Source organism: Haliaeetus leucocephalus, unplaced genomic scaffold (assembly GCF_000737465.1).
Source record: "Haliaeetus leucocephalus isolate CR32 unplaced genomic scaffold, Haliaeetus_leucocephalus-4.0 Scaffold1014, whole genome shotgun sequence".
Classification (NCBI taxonomy): Eukaryota; Metazoa; Chordata; class Aves; order Accipitriformes; family Accipitridae; genus Haliaeetus; species Haliaeetus leucocephalus.
This window is the reverse complement of record NW_010973450.1, coordinates 1,658,886-1,681,727: the sequence shown is the minus strand read 5'-3', so window position 1 is coordinate 1,681,727 and position 22,842 is coordinate 1,658,886. Positions and strand designations below refer to the sequence as shown.

Genomic DNA, 22,842 nt, shown 5'->3' with positions numbered 1-22,842 from the left:
TTATTGATTAGAAATAGAAGGTGGTGATTTCAAAACTGAAGGAGATGATTCTTCATTTGGTGTGTAGTTGGCATGTGGGGTTCTTTGCCATAGGATTCTGGGACTGCCAAGAGTTTAGAAAAAATGGGCAAATATGTGGAAGAAATAGGCTGTTATATACAGAAACAATGTCTTTAGCTCAGGAAACTTAAGCTGCAAATTCCTGGAGCCTGGGAGAGGATTCTAGAAAGTATTGCCAAATATTTCTTCTCCAGAGTCTGGGCATCTTCAGAGATTTGGTCTGTCTCACTGTAGCTGCACTTAAGACAAAGGCAAATCGTTCATGCAGCTATCGGTCTTTGGAAGATGAACAGAGAGGAGTTTGCAATTCCTTTGAATCTGTTGATTTCAAAACGCTTTTCTACAGGAGCAGCTTGCTGATCACTTACAGCTTATGAAGACTTTGTATGTGACTTGCAAAGGAATAATGTACCTTCTGCTCAGTTACATAGAAAAGAAAGGCATTGTATTGCTGATGAGCTTTATTGCAAATTGCTATGTGTCTCATGCTTGGTGATCATCAGTTTCAAGCTTTGTCACCCTGTGTGCTAGTGGGTAGGGTTGGAGGGAGAGGACAGAATTTCCTACAGGGACTATCCAAGGGATTCTGACAGAGCAGGCACTTGGGAGTTCATGTGCAAAATCTTTCCTCCCAAAGTGAGTTTGTTTCCAGACTACTGACAATGCAAAAGCAAACTGCTTAAACCAGTTTATGTGGGAAGCTGTGTGTGTGTCTTCTCTCTTAAAACACAGTTATGACAATGTCTGGGGCTTTTGTTCCTAGGTTTCCAGTGATACTGTCTATTGAAAACCATTGCAGTATTCAACAGCAAAAGAAGATTGCTCAGTGTTTGAAGGAGATATTTGGTGACAAACTGGACTTGTCATCTGTAATCACTGGAGATTCCAGGCAGCTTCCTAGCCCTCAAAATTTGAAAGGGAAAATCCTAGTGAAGGTAACTTGCTACTGGTGGCATGTTCAAAATGCAACAGAAGTCAGCATGCGATATTTATCATAGATTTTCTTTGGTTTGGGGGGAACAAGTTCAGCAGGACCATGTGGAATAGTACAGATGCACTAAGTGACTTAAAATTCTGAGCTTTTCAGAGACATTGAAACAGAGTTTACCGTGGACTTGGTGAGTGTCCCAGAATATTTCCCTGAGTGTTTCAACAGGGATGTGATGTCAACAGCTGTGGGAGGAAAATTCTTTCTATTTCTTAAGCATCTTATCTGAGAGTCTTAAAGTCAGAGGTGCTTATTTTTAAACCTTAGCACCGAGTCAGGAGAGCAGAAAAATGATAAAATGCATCATTATGAGTAGAAAGAACTGTGACATAGTTACCTGAACCGCATATTTTCTCTTTTTTTGAAATTTGTCTAATTTGTTATTAGTGGATATTGTTCTGTGCGGTTCATATCCCTGTAGTATCTAAACATTATCCTACAGTGCCTCCTTGGACAAAGTATTTTGGAGTAATATAAAAGCGTTTGAAAATTTCTTGCATTTTCCTGCATTTCCCCCTCACCCTGCTATGAGCAGTAGTTCATGAAATGAAACTATTTTCATGGTTCATCAGCTGTGTTTATGAAATAAGAGCACTTCAGAAGGTGGCTATAAGGAGCAGCAAGGGAGGAGGCCCTGGAGCACTGAAGTTAGTGTTGTATGCAAGATTAATTGTTTGGGCCTCTCAGTATAAACGGCTTTGCTCTGAAAGGAATTTCAAAGACCAAGATGGATATAGTAAGAAAGAAATGCAAGGCAGAACTTTGAGAGGATGATTAACAGAGTTGTAGCTTATTAGATTGTCTTATTTACTTTGGCACATAGGGGCAATTACTTAGCTGTGAGCTCTTGAGATATTCTTTCCCCCCACCCCCCATCCTCTGTATCAAGCTGGCTACAAGGATTCCCAATTGTGGTTTGATATTAATTTGAACATATTTCAATGTATAGTACAGAGCTGACTGAATTAGAAAACCTTTGAGTGCTCAGCTGTGACTTTGAATTTCACTGAATCAGTTTTCTTGTGTAACTGCTAGTTAATGAACTATGCAAGCATGTACTGTTGGTGTTTTAGGGAGTCAAACAAAATAGTATGTAATGTCAGTCATGCGACAAAACCCAGCAAACCTGGCTTGAAATACTATGTCAATGTACTAAAGGCAAGAGAGATTTGGTACTCTGCTGTTCTTACGTAAACTTTTGAGCTGGTCTTCCTAGCACGTTTGAGTTTGTAACTTTTGTTTGATTCTTCAGCTAACAGTGCTGAAACCCTGTGAGTAGTTACAGAATGGTGTGGAGCTGAGCTAACATTTTCAGATTGAGTAATACTATTTTAAGTATCACAGTATCTTTTCACAAAGGCCTGTCTCCCATGTCCTGCTTAATTTAACCAGCCCTGTTGGAAAAGATAAAATCATATTTAGGAATTAGCATCTTCTTGACAAGTAAGCCAGTTTCTCATCTTTTTGCTATTATTTTTGCTCTGTTTTATACATTTTCCTTTGAAAGGCAGTATTGATTCATTAGCCAAACAATTTCAAGTAATGGCATAATTTTCATCTTGCTAGTGTATATAAAGAGTAATTCTAATAATACTCACGGATTTAAACCAGTATAAAGGTGCCAGTGTGAAGTAAATTTGACCTACTCATTAGCAGGGCAACATTATTAATTTCAAAATGCAGTCTGTAAATTAATACTCTTAATTTCTGCAGAAATCTGAGTGTAATTCTCATCTACCTCTGTTACTGATGAAGCAGACTGCGAACATTTCTGCAGTGAGAAAGACACACAGAAGTAATAACACAGAAGTTTAATAGGTGACTTATTATGTAGCAGATGGTAAAGCAAGAGGCAATGGCCACAAGTTATAGCTTGGAAGGTGCAGACTGGATGGCAGGAAAAGCTTTTTCAGCTGATGGTAGTGCAGCATGGAAAGAGGCTGCCCAGAAGGCTGGGGGAGTCTCCACCCTTGAAAGTTTGTAAGACTTGGCTTCATCTAGAGCTGGTAATGATCCTCCTTTAGTGTGAAGTTGGTCCAGAGACCTTCAGAGATCTCACAGCTAACATTTTTAAGGTTCTGTGATTGGGCTTCGCTATAACTGATCGTACAGGAGAATTAAAAAGGAATGCTCTAAAAATTATAATTAATCTGTCAGAGCCTTTTTTTTTTTTTTTTTTAACCAGAAGTAGCCAATAACCTCTGTGATGCTCACTACTCTAATCAGATGTTGGAAACTAGACATGGAATTAAAGTAATTCCTTTCTAATGTAGGCATATGACATTCACAGTACTGGATTAGCAACTAATTTGGATTGCTGACTGCATTCTTGCATGAGCGTGCAATACTAAAATAGGCTTTGCTGCTTCCTTCATGTTGATGGCTGCTTGCAGTGAGTTCTTTTGTGGCTGCATTTTCGATTCTGATGAAGAGCCTATAACAAAATCTCAGCTTCTGATTTTTAGGGTTTTATTTTAAATATACAATAGTCTGCTTGGTAGGGGTAGGCCTGAAATATCCAAGAGTCAACTTAAAAAAAAAAAAAATTAAAAAAAAATCTTTTGGACACTTGCTGGCTTGCTTCAGAGATGGGAGGTGGTATGTTTTTTTTGAAAGAGCTTGCAAAGATCTTTCACTAACAAACTCTTCCAGAAATACTTAAATTATCACCTGTGATAATCTGAGTCCTTGAACCAGTTTGCATGAGACTCTCTGAAAACAAATTCTAAACTCTGGTCACAATTTACATAAGGAATACTTAAGGAATGGGCTATTTTTGGTCTTTGCACTAAATAACACTGACCACGTGTGCATTTATTGTGAATATTTCTTCCTCGTTTTAGGGTAAAAAGTTGCCATACAGTCTTGGAGCAGATGCTGAGGAAGGAGAAGTTTCAGATGAGGATAGTGCTGATGAAATTGAAGACGACTGCAAATTAAAGCCCTGCTATGTATGTGCATATACACAGTTCCCGGAACACTTAGATCTCTACATTTCTTACATGGATACTCCATAATCCTACTTAAAGTTTTTAACTTTGATTTCTAAGTCAGGTCCTTAAGATACAGAAGTTATATAATTCCACATTTAGATATGGAATGACATTGTTTGGAAATGCACACTTTGTGTTTTAAATCATATAAATAACAAATTTAAGTACTTTAGGTACACTAGACTGATGATGCCAGCACTATAAGCATGCTAGCCTTTTTGTTTGGGGGTTTGTGGGGTTTTTTTCGGATATAAATGTGTAGTACTCAAAGCAATGGCATGATGGGATTGCTACATAATTGCTAGATGAAAATTATGAAAGGAGACATACAAATGAAAAAAATTTGAAGTGTGAAACATTTTTATTTTCAATCCTTCTGTTTCTTATTTTTTGATGCTGAAGACTGCTTTCTGTTCCTTTTATTTCTTAACTCCTTTTTTTATTTTTCTGCTGTTAATTTTATTAACACACTTTTGCTGCAAAGTGAAACTGGTGTGCAATGCTAATACACATTATCCAGTGGGTGTGTTTTTTCTAGTGTGGAGGCAGCCTTGCTTCACCAGTTAAAACATTTGAACAAAGAAAATACTATCTAGGGAGATGCAGAAAGAATAGATCAAATTCAAATTAATATTTAGCAAGTCTAATGTTTATCTCTACTTTTGAATGTAGCTCAGTGAGTTTGCCTCATTGCCCCATGGAAGTAGCTATCTATAGGTCTCATTAGCGGGTTTTGGTTTACATATTTACATAGCGGGTTTTAACTTGTCTGTATTTATGCCTGCTATTAGCAATTGAGGGTTTTTCAGAATAGCTTGGGATTTGCTTTATAGGTAACAGAAGTCCCCAACCGAACTGGTTCAGAGGAAGTATATGTTTATGCTGGTTCTTCCCCTACCCTGATGCTGCTGAAGTGCTAGTGTCAGCAACATCTTTTGGGGGATTCATGTACGCCATGCAGAAGGGCTGATTTGACATGCATGCACATGCCCCTTAGATAAACAACCCCCCTTTATGCTATTGGACAAAATCATGATTAATTAATTTCTTAATTATTTAGAGGTTAGATTGCACTTGGATGTCATTCAACCCATATGTTCCACAAGACAGTCTCATGCAGAAGTAGAGCCTTGCAGTAAATGCTTGAAGCATAGGATAAAATCAACTTGCTGAATGACTTAAAGTTATATTTCTGTTAGTATTTACTACAGAAGTGGAAATACTTGGTATTAATTTATGAGGTAGCTTGAAGACTCCCGATCCCATAAATTTTTAGGAATATGCTTGGTTTTAAGTACAGGTACAAAATTCTGCAGGTTTAAGTTCAGGGAAAAAGTATATATTGAATGAACATAACTCTAATTATGGGTATAGTAAGATGAGATAAGATTGTTCAAACAGTTCTGAAACCAATATAATACCTGATTCATTGTCACGTGCTGTTCAATAGGAGCAGTCTGTGTAATCCATGTATACTTTAATAACATGGCTTGGGCACTTCTGATGAGATGATGCTTTCTTAACAGAAAGACCTAAGACAAAATTTGGCAATCCTTAAAGCCAAAACAAACCACGGGATGTCTTTTGGGGCTAGAAATGGAACATGTTAGGACAGAACAGTTGCTTTCCTCTCCTGTCTCAGGAGAGGTCTCGCACCCCATGGACAGAGGAATGCTAGGTGCACACTGTTCGATAGGATCCATTTTTATTTTAAGCACCTTATGTAAGAAACTGATTTGTGTCTGTATAGACCATATGACTGCTGTTAACAGTAATTGCTTCCTCTTTTTTTACCATTCGGAGCAGGAATCTAATGATGCTTAGGTTGTCTGGTATTTTGGAGGAAGTGTGTAAGTGTATTAGCTGAGAATTCATGCCATCTTCTGAAAGAGAAGGTCAGACTTGTGACAGTTTTGAAACAAAGAGCTAACACCAGGGCCAGGTTCTGGGGTGATCTATGTGATGGACTGTGCTTTGCTGAGGCAGTGTAAGTTGTGTCAGGAGGACTAAAGGGAAAAAGGAAGATGGAAATGGCAGTAAAAGCCACCAATAGAAAAGGCAAAATCAGGCAGGATTATGGAATAAGCTTTTTCTTGCACAGAGAAAGGAAATGTTGGGACGGCTGTGTGGCCTGAAGCGTGTGTAATGTTCCCTCAGGCTGTCCCAGAAGTGATGGACATAATAATCTACTTTAACTGGATTTCTAAATGTCTTTCAGAATAATGGTGCAACTGAGCACCAGGTGGAATCTTTTATAAGAACAAAACTGGAATCTCTGATAAAAGAATCCCAGATCAGGGACAAAGAAGATCCTGACAGCTTCACTGTGAGAGCCCTGCTAAAGGCAACTCATGAGGGGTTAAATGTTAACCTGAAGCAGGTATGTGGGTTTTTCCCCTTTGCATGCTCTGTTGAATATTAGACAGTGCCATGTGTATTGCACATTTTTCAGATGAGAAAGCTGATAACTTATGAACAACTTCTGAGAGTTTGTTTTATCGAAAATTAAAACTTGGAACTATTTTAGGAAAATATCTAAGCAAATTTGAATGGTCAAATGTTGTTTAAATGTGTTCTGGTTTATTCCTTGTGAAACTTGGAAGCGACTAATTCAGTAAATACCAATATTGCAAGCGTGTGTCAAGCAATTTCCTTTGTATCTAGGTTATTGGGGAAAGATCCTTTTTCTGTTGCCTTAGTCCTATCAAAACTGGCTGTGATAACTGTAAGCATCTGCCTGTAATGTTGATGGCTGTTTTGTACAGCACTAAAACACAGGATTGTGCTTTTACTGCCCTAAGCAAGGTTCTGTTTTTTCGTGACTGTTTTTTCAGACTGTTTTAGATCAAGAACGGTATGTTTCTTTTCCCTTTTGACATAAAACTATTTTTGTAAAACGGTAAAACGTATTGGAAATCTGAATACATCAGGAAATAGTACCTTGAATCCACGGTGACCATGCTTTCACCTCAACTGGATGCAAATCCCAGTAATGTTAAATACAGAGTGACTTGTTCTGGGGGAGATGTGCCTACTCTGTAACCGGTATAGTCTTAAAGGTCAAGTGTATGTAGCTCTGCTTTCTGCACATCTTCCCACTCTGTAGGGTTTATGCAGTTCTTGTCAATCTCTTTCTCTGAGGCTGGACCTATAAGACTTTTTCCTGAAGCCAGGCTTGACTACAGAAAACATACTCGGCTTGTGCTAATGCTTGAGACATCTTGTGAAAGCTGTGTTGTGGTGGGAAGAGGCTGCAAGAATGCAAAGGATGAAGCCATCTGACCCAACAGAGAAGGGTTATTTTCAGACTTGTGACTTTGCAGTGCAAGAACAGAGTGAGCTTGCCTGTTCCCTTTGGCCTTCATGAGGTCAGAGAAGTGGGATTTCAGAGACCAAACGTCCTATCTTAGTAACTATGATCAGATATGAGCCATTTCAATACTATTTCGTGTTAGAATAATTACATTTGGTATGTTCTCCGGTATGAGGAAAATGATTGGCCCCTAGATAGCATTTGAGAGGGTAGGGAGTTTTGTTTAAAGAATGCAAATTTCCATGAGGTGTTGGTGTTGGATATGGTGCCTGAGATTACCCATTACATGTCATTGACATGACCAGAATACTGAAAATAATTCAGTAATGCAAGTGCATTATTCAAACATCTGTCAGATAATAATATTGAAGTGATAGAATTTTCTAATTGACTTATTTTAAATTATTAAGGGACATTTAGAGATCTCTTCCCTTGTTGCAACAGTCCCGTGTGAAGACTGATTGTATGTGACTGTTGTTTTCAAAGGTCTTAAAGCAATGCAGAGCTGAAAAATTAGTAGTAATAAGTTAAAACAACTGGCAGATTAATTTGTAGCAACTATTGACCTAGATGGGAGAAAACTAAATGGTTAAATGTTGTGATGGTGTGGTAATTCTGTAACTCATTAGCCAGGTTTGGTGGTGTTGTAAAGCTCTTTTCTAGTAGTTGCTGTGTAGATGTGCCCAAAAGGGATCTGTTGGGAAATTTTTCTACTTTTTTACTGGTCAAATCTCATTTTCCTTTACTTTGTTACTGATGTGCATTTCATTTTCCCAAAGACTTACTATTATTTAAAAAAAAAAAAAAGAAGCATTCATGATGTAAGCTGATGTACTAATTTCCAGTAATTACCAAGTAGGTTTTTTGGAGGGTGAGGGAGGAAGGCAATGTGTACAGTACTGTCAGTTAGGTCTGATAATAGTTTGGATTTGCTGTTGAAACTGTCAACCCTCACTCTTATCTGAGGGAGAAAAGTACTTTATCTGCTAAGGTTTCCTTCTCTGTTTTACGGAGACTTTCAGCCTGAGCTAGGAACAAATCTTTGAACGTAGTTACAGGGGTTATTGACTTTCTTGGACCTGAAGAAACCATGTAGTACCCTTATCATTGTGATAGCCAGAAGTGAATTCCAACTCAGCACTGAACAGGGAATAACTGGAGTTCATAGGACTTGCTGATACACTGGGGGAATATTCTTCAGCACCTTTAGGTTATTGTTTTTCTGTTTAGAAGATAAAGGGATGTGCTTTTCTGACAGAAAAAAGGTAGATGCTGCCAGGAATTACAAAACTGATGTCTAGGGGCAAGGCTATAAATGTGAAACTTGGACTTCAGGCTGCCTATGAAAAGTCCACATTTACCTGCTAGGAGATTTCCCCCTACTCCTTTTCATTTGTGGCTCTTTTAAAGCACACTTTCAAGTGTTGTTGTTGCTTGCCTGTTTCTGCTAGACTGTTTTTTCTACATGGTTGGTTGTTGTCTTGAGTGTTACTGTTATTTTTCCTTACTGTTAGAGGATTGCTAAACTATCAAGTATATAAAGAAATTAGAGAAGTCCTGTAACGAGATTTTGGATTTCAATTTGTGTTCATAGATCAGTATGTTGTGTTTAGACTCTAACTCACTTCTATTCTCACTTGCAATCACTGTACTTTTCTAATAGTGAATCAGGGTGACATACAAGAACTTATATTATGTTGAAACTATGTCTTTTAGAGACTGTAGCAGACTCCTTAAAGATACTTCTGAAGGTATCTAGTTACACTTTTTATTGCACTTTCTCTGCACAGAACCTGGACACAAAAGAAGGTGGAAAAAAGTCTCATAGCCGATCATTAATGGGCAACTTCGGTAAACACAAAGTAAGTAAAATGAGAGACTCGGTTTGCTGTTCTAGGTCTGACAGCATTCCAGGGACACTGGGTATGTTTTATTGCTTGAGACAAGTATGGTGTGTATGGGGGCAGTGAGGAAAGACTATGTGATTACACTTGGTATATTTATTGCTGTTAAGAAAAATATTAGCTTCTAGCAGTATGGAGAACCTGTTGAAGATGATCACACAAACTCAGGAAAAAAACTTGCCTGACCAAAAAGATCATCTTTACCAGTGATGTGGAATTGCAGATGTTCTGATCAAACTTGCAGCAGCAGCAGAGCAATGTAGACAAATGCCTTTGTGTATTCTTGTTTTCCAGACCTCTGTCCCTATGGTTGACAATGTTTGTTTGATTCGAGGTCCACTTTTGATTTGAGGTCCACTGCAGTGCCATGCAGAGTGTGCTGTTACTGTCTTTCCACTTGCTTTAAGGGATTGCTATGACTAAGTACTGGCTTTGGGCTTCTGCTTTGTAAAAATGTGTTCTTTTCTGATCTTTTCATGGTTTTGCATATAGTATTTATATGTTCGTGTAGCTGCTAGGTCAAACTGTCTGCTTTGCTGGGTCTTCACTGTGGCGGCTCTGTTGAACCAAGCAAGAGCTAACATAATTCAAATGAGCGTGAGGTTTCATTTTACAGCTGGACAAAGAGCAGCCACCAAAAGGGACAGTGCGCCTATGTTTCCTCCCATTCCCATATCCTGACAAATGTGTTCCTGTCATCTGCCTCCCCTATTCCCACACTCCCACAGTGCCTCGAGGCTTGGATTTATTGAACATGTAGCCTCAGCATGAGCTGATTCAACTGAAACTTCCTTCCTCCAGAGTCAATTAGCAGATACGAAGTAAGTAAATCAACAGATTGGCTTATCATGAGAGAGGGATGCGGCAGGTCTGCAGCTGAGTCACTGTGCCATCAGCGGCTTCCTCTGCCCCCAGCCTGCTAGACATCCATTCTTCTTCAGCGCTATCTGTGGTGAAGGCTGTAGCTGAGCAGGGAGCACACTCTCTAATTGGTTATCTGAACAGCAGTTTAGGAAAAACAGCAATTACGAAATACTTCATAGAACTTAATCAGCCACCGGCTCATCTGCCCTGAAGCCAGCTAGGAGCCATCAAAAATTCTCTAGGCAGACAATACCAGGACTCATATTTACATTTTGATTATAAGCTTGCATCAGTTTAAAAGCAGTCATATTTCTTTCAGCAGCTTTAGCTAAGTGCGTATTATTCACTCAGTATGCGTTGAGAACTGCAAGTACCTGTTATTGTGCATGATAGTGGACACTTCACATTGTAACCTGTTCTCGCTGATGGGAAAACAAATGCTGTGGAATGAGATGTCACAGATGAAAAAAGTCAGCTGCTAAAAACTGCTGGTTATACTGAGGGCTGGAAAGTACATCAATAATGTAATTACTTCAACTAGTTACCCTAATGAATATAGCAGGCAGGAATGCCCATTCATTTAATCTCTGCTGAAAGAAATAAAACAGAGTATATATAGAATTTTTTTCTGTTTCTGGTAATGATTGTATTGTAGATTGAGGCAATGGGGACATCCAGTAACTTCCCCCTTAGGCCTTTCTAGCTAAAGGGATGCCTGGGAAGGATGGTTACTATTGATATTTTTGCAGGTACAGAATTATCCACCCAGGGATATTGACTTGTGATGTTTTCAGCCAGCTCTTGTGCCAAATGTATCCATGTATAAACTCTATAAAAACTGCCAGTGGAGGGACAAAGATGCTCAGGCTGGCAATTCCTGCAAGGTTAACTGCAGGAAACAGCCACAGTGCAGACCTTCAGATTCCAAAACTGAACCATGCAAATGGTTTCCAATGTAGTCAACTTTATTTCAGCACTAAATACAGCAAACTAAATTATGTGTATTATTGGTGTGTCACAGCAGGAGAAAAGAAATCTGTGCTCAATTAGCCATATGAGTAAAATGATAAGGAGCTCTCTGTTATATTGTTAATTGCCTCTCGATGAGAAGGGAATTAAAGAAACTCACTTGAAGCTATAGTTAGTGTTACAAAAGATGTAATGTTGAAATTGGAAACTATTAAATAATAGGTGCTTATGAAAAAAAGGTGCTTTTGAGGTTTTACTCTTTTCATTATAGCTATTTTCTTTACTGTATCCTGTAATAATTTAGAATAACTTGAATGCTTGTGTGTGTGGCTCAAAAAGCAGCAGAGAGGTGATATTTGAAGATTTTGCCCAGACTCTGTTCTCAACTTCACAAATGAATTCATTAAATTTTCTAAACTGGGGGGGAAGCATAGGTGTAGGTGGAAGCAATGCACTGTACATTTAGATCCTACTGTGTGTTACTGTTTGTTAAATATGATACGATCCATCAGAATTTCAGCAGCACCAGTGCCCGGTGTACTGGCAATAGTGGAGCAATGTTGTCCTCTCATGTCAGGAGGGAGCAGGGGAGGGAAGCTGCAGAATATGCAGTGGCCTGCAACGGACTGGCCAGTTTGCAGAAGTAATTTTCTTCAGTCTTGGATTTGTTTGCTTGCCAGTAGATAAACCTGCTCCGTGTCTTCAGGCTTGGATCCTTGTAGTCGCACAAAGTGAGATCAGGGCACAGATGCTTTGTGTTGGCTTTTCTTCTCTACATGTATGGAAACACTTGATGTACCACCCAGGGTTTTCTGCTGTCAAACCCCCAGGGGTCATTCTGTGTCCTTGTAGGACACTGGTCCTGTGCTGTAAACCTGCTGCTGCTTGCCCACCCACCTGACATTAATTACAGTAATGTGAATTTATAGAACAACCCCATAAACTGACACAGCTGTACTTGATTCTTTCCCAACAGAAAGCTGTAAAGGCAGCATCCAAATACCATAGTGCATCAGATGAGGAAGAAGGCCAGCAAAACTCTTCTGGGAAGGAAATGGGGCAGCTCCACAGGTGAGCTATGAATCACCAGAGTTTTACAGCTCAGTTAAAGCTAGAGGCATGTTTACTACTATCAATATTTATATGTCATTGCCTCAGGGAAGTATGTTCTTGAGAGCAGGTCATTTATGACACTGCTGTTGGGGTATATTTTGTTGTGACTGCTGTAGCCTGGTATTTTGATTGCGTAGGTTTTCATAGGTTGCAAATAGCAATTACCCTTAAACTGAAAAAAGTGTGATAGTAATACTCTTCTAATGGAAAAATGCCAATCTACATTCTGTATGCTGTACTAAGTGCTCAAAGAAAACTGTTTAGGCTAAATAAGGGTACATCACAGCCCAGCCAACTTTATTACATTTGAGAATGTAAAGAAAAAGCAATCAAAAAAGTGCCATTGGGAATGCATTTGTTGTCACTGAAATGCTCCATTTTCAGACACAGGTCAAAGCTGTCTGCCTTGTTTTCGTTGACAAGAGTCATGGTGCAGTTATTTCATTATGTTTTAAATGAAAAATTTTGTTTGTGTAGTGTGACTATAGAGGTACAAGGGGAACAGTCATCTCGAAGCACTCTCTAAGGAGGTTTGCCACATGTGATTCCCTGTTCATGGTTGTTTGTTTCCTTATTGATGAAAAGAACAGGAAGGGGGATTGAAATATGCTTTAAATACTGAAAGATTCCCAATTTCTTTTATACATTAAATATAACTCAGCAGACTAGCTCGTCGAAGAAAAACGGTGAAGCTGTGCCGAGCTCTGTCTGACCTAGTGGTGTACACGAACTCTGTGGCAGCCCAGGATATAGTAGATGACGGTAAGGCTGCTGGCACAAGACTTACACATGCCTTTTTCACTTTTCTGTTTGGATAGGGAACATGTCTGTGTTCTCAAGGTTTCTGTTGTTATCCAAAGATGTTTTAAAAGTAGAGTAGTTAGTTACCTGTTCCTTTTACTTAACTATGGAGAAAGAGTAAAGCACCACCTTTTCCTTCCCTAGGAAATATCCTTTTGCTTGCTTTATGACATTCATGTTTTAGTAGCAGTTTTTAAAATGAGGCTTTTTCAGGAGAACCCTTTCCTGTTTTCACAGTTTTATAGAATTTGTCATCATCTTTTAACTTTATGAATTTTAAGTAGCATTTGGTAATGTGATAGTTTTGAATTGTGACAAATAGATGTGATCCCTGTTCAGAAAGCATGCAGTTGTTACACTAAAAATGTTAGAGGCAAAATGGAAATTGAGAAAGTTGCAGAGGAATTTGTGGGAAAGGTCACCAACTGTATGTGAAAAAACTGTGTATGAAATTCTTTAATTGCTATACAATTAATTCTAATTTCATAGGAGAGAAGTTAAGGAGGATGAAAGCACTGTGGAGAAACAGAGTCCAAGAAATCCTACAAAAACATAGTCTTGCAGAGTTTCAGTCTTATTGTTCTGATCTGAGAGACAGCTCAGCTTTTTCCGCAGGTCCAGGTGCAGTTAGGTGGTACTGCTGAACCCATCTGATGGCTCATGGTCCTCTGGAAAGGAGGGCCTGCTCATCAGAGCACAGTACTGCTGCTGCCTTTCATCTAGATCTTGTGCTTTCCTGGCCCTAGCTGAAGAGATGGGCATGGTGGGGTGGTACAGTTGAGTTGGTCTAACTGCTCCCTTGAAGTTGGGTGCTCTCACCTAGGAAAGTCTTCTGGTCAGTCTTTCTCCCAGAGGACTGATCAAAGGGGATCTGCCTAACAGGATAAAAGCTCAGAGGGAAGACTTATGAACTGGAAAGGATTAGTTGGATTATTTAGAGAAAGGATGAGTTTGCAGGAACTTGTAGGAGAGACGAATGGGTTGAGTGCTGCTATTAATGTGTTACAAGCACAAGAGTGAAATCAGAGCCCTGCTGGGCACTTCTTTCCCCTGGCTGTAAGCTCTTCAGTAAGATAGTTTTGATCACACTGCCATTAGTAGATTTCTCTATAGATTCTTTGTAGCAGTCGTGTCTGGGGTTCTGCAGGAGAAAAGGCCCTAGCAATTAGCTGGAACTCTCACTTGGCTTTCCTTTTAAGTCTGGAAACTTGGGGGTGGAACAAAAGACCCTCCTGGAAGGAGAAACTGGTGCCTTTCAGTTATGCGATGTACTTGATTTGCATATGACAAGACAACCTATCGTTGTAACTTTGGACTAAATCTCATGTTCCCCTTGATTAATACCAGTGTAACTGAGGTCTGAGTTCAGGCCCCCATCTCTTGGGATTGCTTTATGACTTGTTTATTGATTTAACAATACACACAGGATCAACAGGGAACGTGCTATCATTCAGTGAAACAAGAGCCCACCAAGCTGTGCAGCAGAAGGCCGAACAGTTTATGCTTTACAACCAGAAACAGCTTACAAGGGTCTATCCGTCAGCCTATCGGATTGACTCCAGCAATTTCAATCCTTTACCTTACTGGAATGTTGGTTGCCAGTTAGGTAGGTGTTGCAGGACAAACTTACTTCCCAGTTCTTGAGTATGTGCTAAGTAAATATTATCTTTATCAATGACAACTGACTTTTGTTTTTCAACAGTGGCACTAAACTACCAGACTGAGGGACGTGTGATGCAATTAAATGAAGCAAAATTTAGGGTAAACGGCAACTGTGGTTATGTCCTCAAACCTCAGCAGATGTGCAAAGGTAATGTGCCACTATACACTTATTATTTTCAGTGTCAAGCCTTTTAGAAAGCATTTTCATAGTGAAGTTGTGAAGACACAAGAAAGGGAAGTAAGAATATATATAGAATCTTTCATATTTCCATACATTCATAACGCTTAGACTGTGTAAGTACTAGTATGCAATCTCTTGCTGTTGTTATAGATATATTTTTGAGGCCTCCATCTTATTAATATGCCTTTAAAGAAAGAAGGGGTACTAGGACAGCCAACTGCAAGAAAGTAGGAAAAGATATGCAGTGGTTCAGGACCAAGTATCCAGGACTTGGTCCAGCTCTCAAGCAAGTCAGTGGAATTATTTTGTTCCCTTTAAAAGGATTTGGTTCAGTCCTCAAAATGCTGTTAGAACAGGAACCATGGTTTTCAGTGTTATGCAATGACAATCATTCCATGCTTTGAGGATTTGGGATCTGATTGTGCCCCTATATTTCTAAGTAATTTTCTTAATATGGCCATAAGAAGCAGTGGCATTGATTGAAAGGTACTTGAGAAATGGTAGAGGAAGCGTGGGTACTTGAAGCAGGCACTGCTGCTGCAGGAAGCAGCTTAACCCTAGCTGCTTGTTCTCATTATCATCTGGGCAGCTGTGCAAGAAACATGATCAGTGTGCTGATCTGGGTTATAACTGTTGGGTTTTTTGAAGCTACTACTTTACAGAAGAAAGGTTCTTTTGGTTTTGTTTTGTTTTGTTTTTTCCCAAATGGTTCTTGCAAAACCCTACTACTAGAGGGGTCCTTTCAGTCTTGTAATCATATAAACAAGGGCTGCTCAGGTAAGAAAATGTTGTAAGAAAGTGGAATGGAATTCTAAAATTAATGAAAAGCTGCTCCATACTCTGTTACTTGCTTATGACCGAGTTTTGGCTGTATGTACGCATCTGGGGGAGGCGATATTTATTCTGTGTGTCTCTTTCCTTATGCTTCTCATTCCTTGCCATCTTTAGGCACATTCAATCCCTACGCTGCTGATCCACTTCCTGCCAGTCCTAAAAAGCAGCTTATTCTGAAAATCATCAGTGGACAGCAGCTACCTAAGCCTCCTGACTCAATGTTAGGAGACAGAGGAGAGGTAAGATACTCTGATACCAACAAATGCTTCCATGACAGGTCCTGGAGTGACATGGCAGCATGTGACTCAAATAACTTTCTCCTTTTTTAAATACAGCAGTAAATTTCAGATATTGTCAAGCTCTTGGTCAATAAATAATACATTTTCCCACAGAGTCTGTATCCTACACATGATGTTTAAGTACTGATTTGTTTTGTATTTTGAGGGTGACTTCATTTTTTTGAAAATTAGTCATAGCTGGCCATAGCTCTTGAGACTACAAACCATACACTGATTTACATCGATTTCTACTTCATGAAGCCATTTTCTATGATTGTACTCCTTGAAAATTCACACGAATCAAAGTTTTTTGAATTCTCATATGAATTTAAATTAACTCTCTGCATGAATTTTCTTAAAAATTGACCTTCACTTGTATCATTGGCTTGCTTTTAAAATACTTTGTTTTCAAAAAATAGATAATAGATCCCTTTGTTGAGGTGGAAATTATTGGGTTACCTGTTGACTGCTGTAAAGATCAGACCAGGGTGGTTGACGACAATGGTAAGATAATCTAGCTGATTTCCTCTTCTTAGAGTAAAATATTAAGTAATTATAAATGATTCAGTATATGTTATTACTTTCTAAATTGCAAAGCTTCTTATCTAATGAAATCAAATGATTGTATTTTAACAAATTAATTCTGCTTTCTAGACAGAATTTCTGGTGTGGGGAGACAGACAAGCTAGAGGTGAAGGAAAAGAACTGTTTACCACAGTATCTTTCTCCTAGATTGTTCTTAAATTTCCCTTATGCAGAAGTTCCAAATACATATATTTTTTTTAAATGTATATAAAATACACGTATAACTTTAAATGTAATGAAAACAAATCATGTCCTAGGCAATTTCACTGCCACCTCAGCCTTCATGGGAAGGAGATGAATAACAGAGTGGGATATCCTGTTGCAGGAGGAGAGGTGGCCATCAGTTCTCATAGGCAGTTGCAAAACCATGGGGAAAAAAGGTAGTTCCTGTTTGTTTTGGTCTATCTTTAGCCTACTATAGTTCTGCAAAACAACAACTTGCCTTGGTATCCTTGCCAGCTGCGCAACCAGAACCATTTTGTTTGTAAAAGCAGTCCAAGAGACAAATCTCTCACTTTTAATTACTTACATAATGGAGATTGAGAGTGCCTAGATTGAGATGAGCAATAAGTAATGGGTTTTCATCTGTGTATTTGGTCTGCTTGTTTCTTATGCCTCTTGCTATGCATCATGAAAATTGAGGCTGGCGCTTGCTTATGGACTTGTTTTCCAAAATTTGTTCTGTTTATTTTACAGGGTTTAATCCTGTTTGGGAGGAAACACTCACTTTTACCATCCACATGCCTGAAATAGCTTTGGTGCGATTTCTTGTTTGGGACCATGATCCTATTGGACGAGACTTTGTTGGACAAAGAACTCTGGCCTTTAGCAGTCTTGTGCCTGGTTAGTCCTACTTGTTTTCCTTAACTTAGAAATCTAGCCGAAAAGCAAACACCTTTGAACTTAAAGTTTAAGGTGAGGTTATCAGCATAAGATCTGTGTTTATGTCTCTGAGACTTCATGTATGAGCTTGGACAATTACCCTGATATCTTAGGGTAGTATATTCACTGTTACTTGAAGGAGTTTGGGTGTCTGTGCTTTTTGAAATTACTACTGGTGTCTTTTATATAACTTTGAGGCAATTTGTACTGGGGAGGCTTGGAAAACCTGTGAGAACATAAGTTTTACTAAAGGCATAAGGTGGCTTCCTGTATATATTTCACTTTTATAGACAGTTATTGCCAGTTGTGCATAAAATGCAAACTGTTGAGTATTTGTGGTGTAATACTTTTGTTTTACTAGGTTATCGTCATGTGTATTTAGAAGGACTGACAGAAGCATCCATATTTGTTCATATAACCATTAATGAGATCTATGGAAAGGTAGGTATATCTGGAAAAATACATCTTCTATGACTTTTTTTTTTTCATTCTTCTAATAAGAATGGATTTAAACATACCACAGAACCTCACAGGATTTATCTGGTTTCTAAATGATTCTTACATCTTAGTTTTGTGGTGTTTTGTACACTGGATTAGCAGTGCCTAGCTTGCTCTGGCTCTGATCAGTAATAAAGTTTAAACAAATGATTCAGATCATGCAGCAGTGAAAAAGCACAATATCTGATTCTCTATTGCCCTCAACTTCATGTCTTCATTTATATTTGTATCTGTATAGGTATCTACATACACTGCTAAGCATCAGCATGTTCAAGGAAGCAAAACACAATTCCTTATTCATAGTGTTTTCTCTGAGGAGCACTGAGCCAGGACACCCATTCACAGCACACCCATGTCCAGTAAAACACTTGGCTCTCTCCAGCTGAGATACCCCAGTAACAGCACAGACATGCTTCTGTTAGAGTGCTCAGGAAGCAGAGGGATGTAGCTTATGGCATGTGTGGGGTGGTTCCTTGCAGGTGATCAGCAAGGAAAGCATAACATACTGTTACTCTAGTCTTAGTGTGCATGTCCTTACGAATGTTCTTACTGTTAGCACCTAATAATTATCACATCTAGATACAGTAAGTACATTTCTTCAATATGTTTAAACTAATTTTATTTTAGAAGTAAATCTTGAGAACTGTAACTGCTCCAGAACATGGTATTTGACAAGCTATTTTTAGCAGCTAATTTAAGCTTTAAATCTTTTAGGTTTTAGTGCATACATTTTGTTTTTCTGCAAGTTTACTAATTTTAAAACATTTTTTTAAATGAAGGTATAAGCACAGTGCTTTTTCTCTGCATTTCTGCTTCAGCTGTCTTCGTGAACCATTTACAAGACGTCATTGGAGATAACTAGCACAAAGAAATAAAGGCCATATTCAACAGGATGCTAAAATAAAATAACCCTTTGTAGCGATTTAAAAAAAGGCAAAACAAACACACAAAAAAACCCCACAAAACACCCCCACCTTTATGAAGGGTGTAGGTTGAAAAGAAGTTAGCCCTGTCTTTCTCCCTTCTGAGAGTGGACGCAGAGAATGTCATGTCAAATATGTAAAACCACAGTTCTGCGAGCACCCAAGGAAAGCTCAGTGGAACAGAGATAGAAAATAACATAGGCAAGGCCTAGGGGCTGAGATTTGGTATAGTCCAGATCCTCACTTAACTCCACTACCTTTGTCTTCACTGATCCTAGTAGATCACTGAATGATCTAATGATGGCTCTGTAAATCACTTAGATATCTATCTTACTCTCGACATCCTTGTCTCAGTGAAGAGACCAGAGTTTCAATGTACTCACCTGCTCTTGCCTCTGCAAGTGTTCCTCCCACCTGGGAGGACAGCAGCAAGGCAGCGGAGGGAACAGCACTGACCGTACCAGACCCACACATGTTCTGTGCACAAAGAAAAGCTTGTAGTATTCAAGGTAGACTTTGTTACTCCTAAGTCAATGTAAAAAGAAAAGCAGTAGTAAACAGCTTGGAGTGCATCTGCAATGTATACCTAGATCTGTACGCATCTGGGTATATGTGTGAAATCACATACAGTTTTGGTGATAGTCTGTAGGGGAGCCTGTTTGGCTATTGCTCTTGGCTCATGTGCTCTTCAAAGAAGAAATATACTCAAGAAAAATAGTAAAGAGTAGCTTCATAGGGAAGACAAGAGAAGAGGGGGGAAGACCCGTTGAGACTTGATCTCTATTACTTAGTCTATTCATCTAACGCTTGCCTTAATGACGGGCTATATTAATGTTTCTAATGTATAAACAAAGGCTGAATGCACATTTGTATCCTTATAAGTGAGGATATCTGGACAAGTTTGAGAGAGACTGACATTAGACTAATAAATAGTTTTAAATTATTTGCTGTAGAGGTGTTATATTTACAGCTGATGTACTATTACCTTATTTGCTTGTATCACAGTCTTGAAAACATTAGCCAAATGTATTTGCATTTTTTTGCCTTTCAGTGGAGCCCTTTAATCCTCAATCCCAGTTACACAATATTGCACTTTCTAGGAGCCACAAAGGTAGACTTCATTAGCATGCACTTTGCACTTGCTGGGCACAGACTTTTCAAATGGTTCCTAATTGCATGATTTGCAACTACCAAACTTACATCATTCTTCATTCAGACTCTGAAACATTTGAATATTGCTTTGATGAAGCCCATGCATAAAACTCCAAGTTAATGTGTAGTCTGTCACTGCAGTACACTTCTTACAGTCTTGTCATCTCTGATTAGGAGACTTTGAGCAAACTTCTCTTGTAATTGTGGCAGGCTGCCATCCTAATGAGGAGAAATACAGACATGCATGAATTCATGGAGACCTATGCTGATGGTTCTTTGGTCAGAGTAGATGTGAGTTGCTTGGTGTGAATTTTTGCTTTGCTGCGTTTTTAACTTTGTCTTCATCATTCATAAATACTCTGAAAGCAGCCCTTTTCATTGTACTCATTATATAATAGTCTGAACTCACTCGAAACTGTGGTTATTCTTTTTCCTTTCAGAATAAGCAGCTGATAGGACTCAGAGGGTTGTTTAACAAGAACCCTAAGCATAATTCTGCTGAAACCAGCGGGCACTATGTACGGAAGCGATCTATTGGTGATCGAATTCTTCGGCGCACAGCCAGTGCACCAGCAAAAGGTAGAAAGAAAAGTAAGATGGGTTTTCTGGAAGCTACTGAAATTAAAGACAGTGCATCTGAACCAGTAGACTTGAAAGACAGAGAAGGAGTTGTAAGGCGTACAAGCCGGAGTTTGCAAGCACGTCCTGCGTCTATGCCCGTGGACAAATATCTCCTTGCAGGACTGCCATGCCCAGAAGATGAAACTGCCCAAGATGCCCAAGGAAAAGAAAATACATCTGGTAAGATGCTTCCAAAATTACTTTTGATGTAGTAAGTTGAAAGAGCCCATTAAAAGACTCAGTTCTGCAGTCCCTATGCAAGTAGTTTTGTTCAACTGAAGTAAGAGTTACTGGGCAAAATGACGTATGCTTAAGATTGTAGTATTTTAACAGCTCCTTAAACTCTTTGATTAGTGAAACTCTGGAAAGCTGTCTACTCTCCAAACTAGGCAAATGAATTACAATAATTTCTGGAAGTGCTCTTAAAAGGATACTTGCCAAATTTCATAATTTAAGAACCAACCTTCAATTACGCTTCATCAATTTCTGGTTTGCTACTGTCCCTTTACTTACAGAAACAGAGCTGCTGGCATGGTGGGTTTTCTGTCCCCATTTTCAAGGAGGAAGAAAAGCATGCAGGGATATGGTTTTGGAAATAGTGTGTGTAAAGACTAATGCAGACTTTCAAATAGATGTAAAAGGGGTAAAAGTAGGTTAAACTTTGTATCCAACAGTCTTGATATTCTCCTTTTAACCTAGGTTACTTAATTTGATTAATTTGCATGGAAAGCATATGTTAGGAAAAAATCTTGCTCTTGTATTATTGATACACAATACAATTTAGTTCTTGAAACAGCTTTTTTTCTAAGTGTATTCAGCAATAATAGTCCTGGTTTTGAAATCCAGTTTTCCCATGACTACAGCAAAGTTAGTGTGTTCGACCTACCTAATATTTGATTTACTGGAATATTTAAAGAAGTCTAGGAAGCTTTGAATACAATGGCTGTAATTCATTAGACCTGCTGTCTTGACCCTGAGCTTGTCCCTAGTCTAGGGCATCTATACTGCTTTTTGGGGCCAGTTTTTTGTTTTGTTTTGTTTGGGAGGACCATGTGCACTCATGGCTCCTCCCCATGAGGCTGTAGGGCTAGCCAGATCCTCAGCTTCTGGTCAGTTCTGACAGCACAGCATTTCTGCAGTTAGCCCCACAAGGGCTCTTCCTTGGCTGGCGCAGGACAGCCAGAAGCACCGTTTGTCTTCCTTGGCAAGATGCAGAGAACGCACTGAAAACTTCTCTTGGCTGGGGGGCAGTGGGGGGTGTGTGACAGAAATGCTGCTCTGCTCTGAATATTTACAGCTATGGAGCAGTGGCTTCCAGCAGCCGCAGGAGCCACCCTAAAATAGGAGAACTTGCTGGGCACAGATAAGAACATGTTGTTAAGCCACCTTTGCTCTACTTGCCCATATTAGTGGTTTTGAAGGAACAGATAACATGCACATCATCTTGTAAAAGAAGTTACTTAGGAGAAACAGCAAGCAAAATTAAACCCATTCTTTTTCTACTACCCTGAGAAGAAACTGTAGATAGGAAAAAGGATATTCCTAGTAAAGGAAGTTAACTCTGAAATGCTGTATTTTAAATTGAAAGATCCTCTTGATAAGCCTGGGAAGATGATACAGCTCAGCCATTCTTTGCAACAGATGTAATAATTTCTTTGATATTTCTTCCTAAAGATGCTACAAAGACACAAAATTCTTTTAGAAGAAACTCCCATGCTTTTTGGACATCACAGGTATTCACTTATAGCAAAGTAACCTTTGCGGAAAACACAGGCCTTGGTGAGATGACCTAAAAAGCTGTCACAGGGAATGAATCTTGCCCCATCTAACTATCAGAAGACTAGATCCTGTCCATTAGAGTCTCTGTAAGGCTTGCTCTGTAACCCCTATGGAGTAGGACTGCCCACCTTAGACATAAAGAAATGAGACATGAAGAAGATGACATTCCAGAGAGTCCTCTCCTGTCCTTGAGGGACCTTTTCCCTTCTGTGTGCTGCAGGACCATCCATGGCTCAGTGGTGGACATAGAGAAAAGCAACCTGGGGCCTTTTTTTTGTGGAAGCACTTACCTTGAATCGTGGTGAGAAAAGGTACAACGCAGCCTTGTACACATACAGGAATAGGCTAGGGTATTCACAGGAAGTAAGTTCAGCCCAAATATTTCAGACTGGGAGGTGGCTTCACCCTCGGGGAGGTACTAGTCAGATGAAGTGTTCATTAT

General features: G+C 39.1%; 1 protein-coding gene across 2 annotated transcripts in view; it reads left to right on the top strand.

Moving 5' to 3' along the window:
• PLCH1 (phospholipase C, eta 1) overlaps positions 1-22,842 on the top strand; it is a 68,662-nt gene that overhangs the window by 42,672 nt on the left and 3,148 nt on the right. The window contains exons 8-21 of one of the 2 annotated variants that reach the window (XM_010584923.1): positions 824-995; positions 3,892-3,999; positions 6,260-6,421; positions 9,145-9,216; positions 12,068-12,162; positions 12,869-12,966; positions 14,432-14,611; positions 14,708-14,815; positions 15,797-15,921; positions 16,380-16,464; positions 17,242-17,388; positions 17,789-17,868; positions 19,900-19,959; positions 20,441-20,801. In XM_010584923.1, the coding sequence (XP_010583225.1) occupies positions 824-995; positions 3,892-3,999; positions 6,260-6,421; positions 9,145-9,216; positions 12,068-12,162; positions 12,869-12,966; positions 14,432-14,611; positions 14,708-14,815; positions 15,797-15,921; positions 16,380-16,464; positions 17,242-17,388; positions 17,789-17,868; positions 19,900-19,959; positions 20,441-20,801 (1,853 nt within the window). The remainder of the gene's footprint in view (positions 1-823; positions 996-3,891; positions 4,000-6,259; positions 6,422-9,144; positions 9,217-12,067; positions 12,163-12,868; positions 12,967-14,431; positions 14,612-14,707; positions 14,816-15,796; positions 15,922-16,379; positions 16,465-17,241; positions 17,389-17,788; positions 17,869-19,899; positions 19,960-20,440; positions 20,802-22,842) is intronic. The other variant, XM_010584921.1, reaches the window with a different exon arrangement.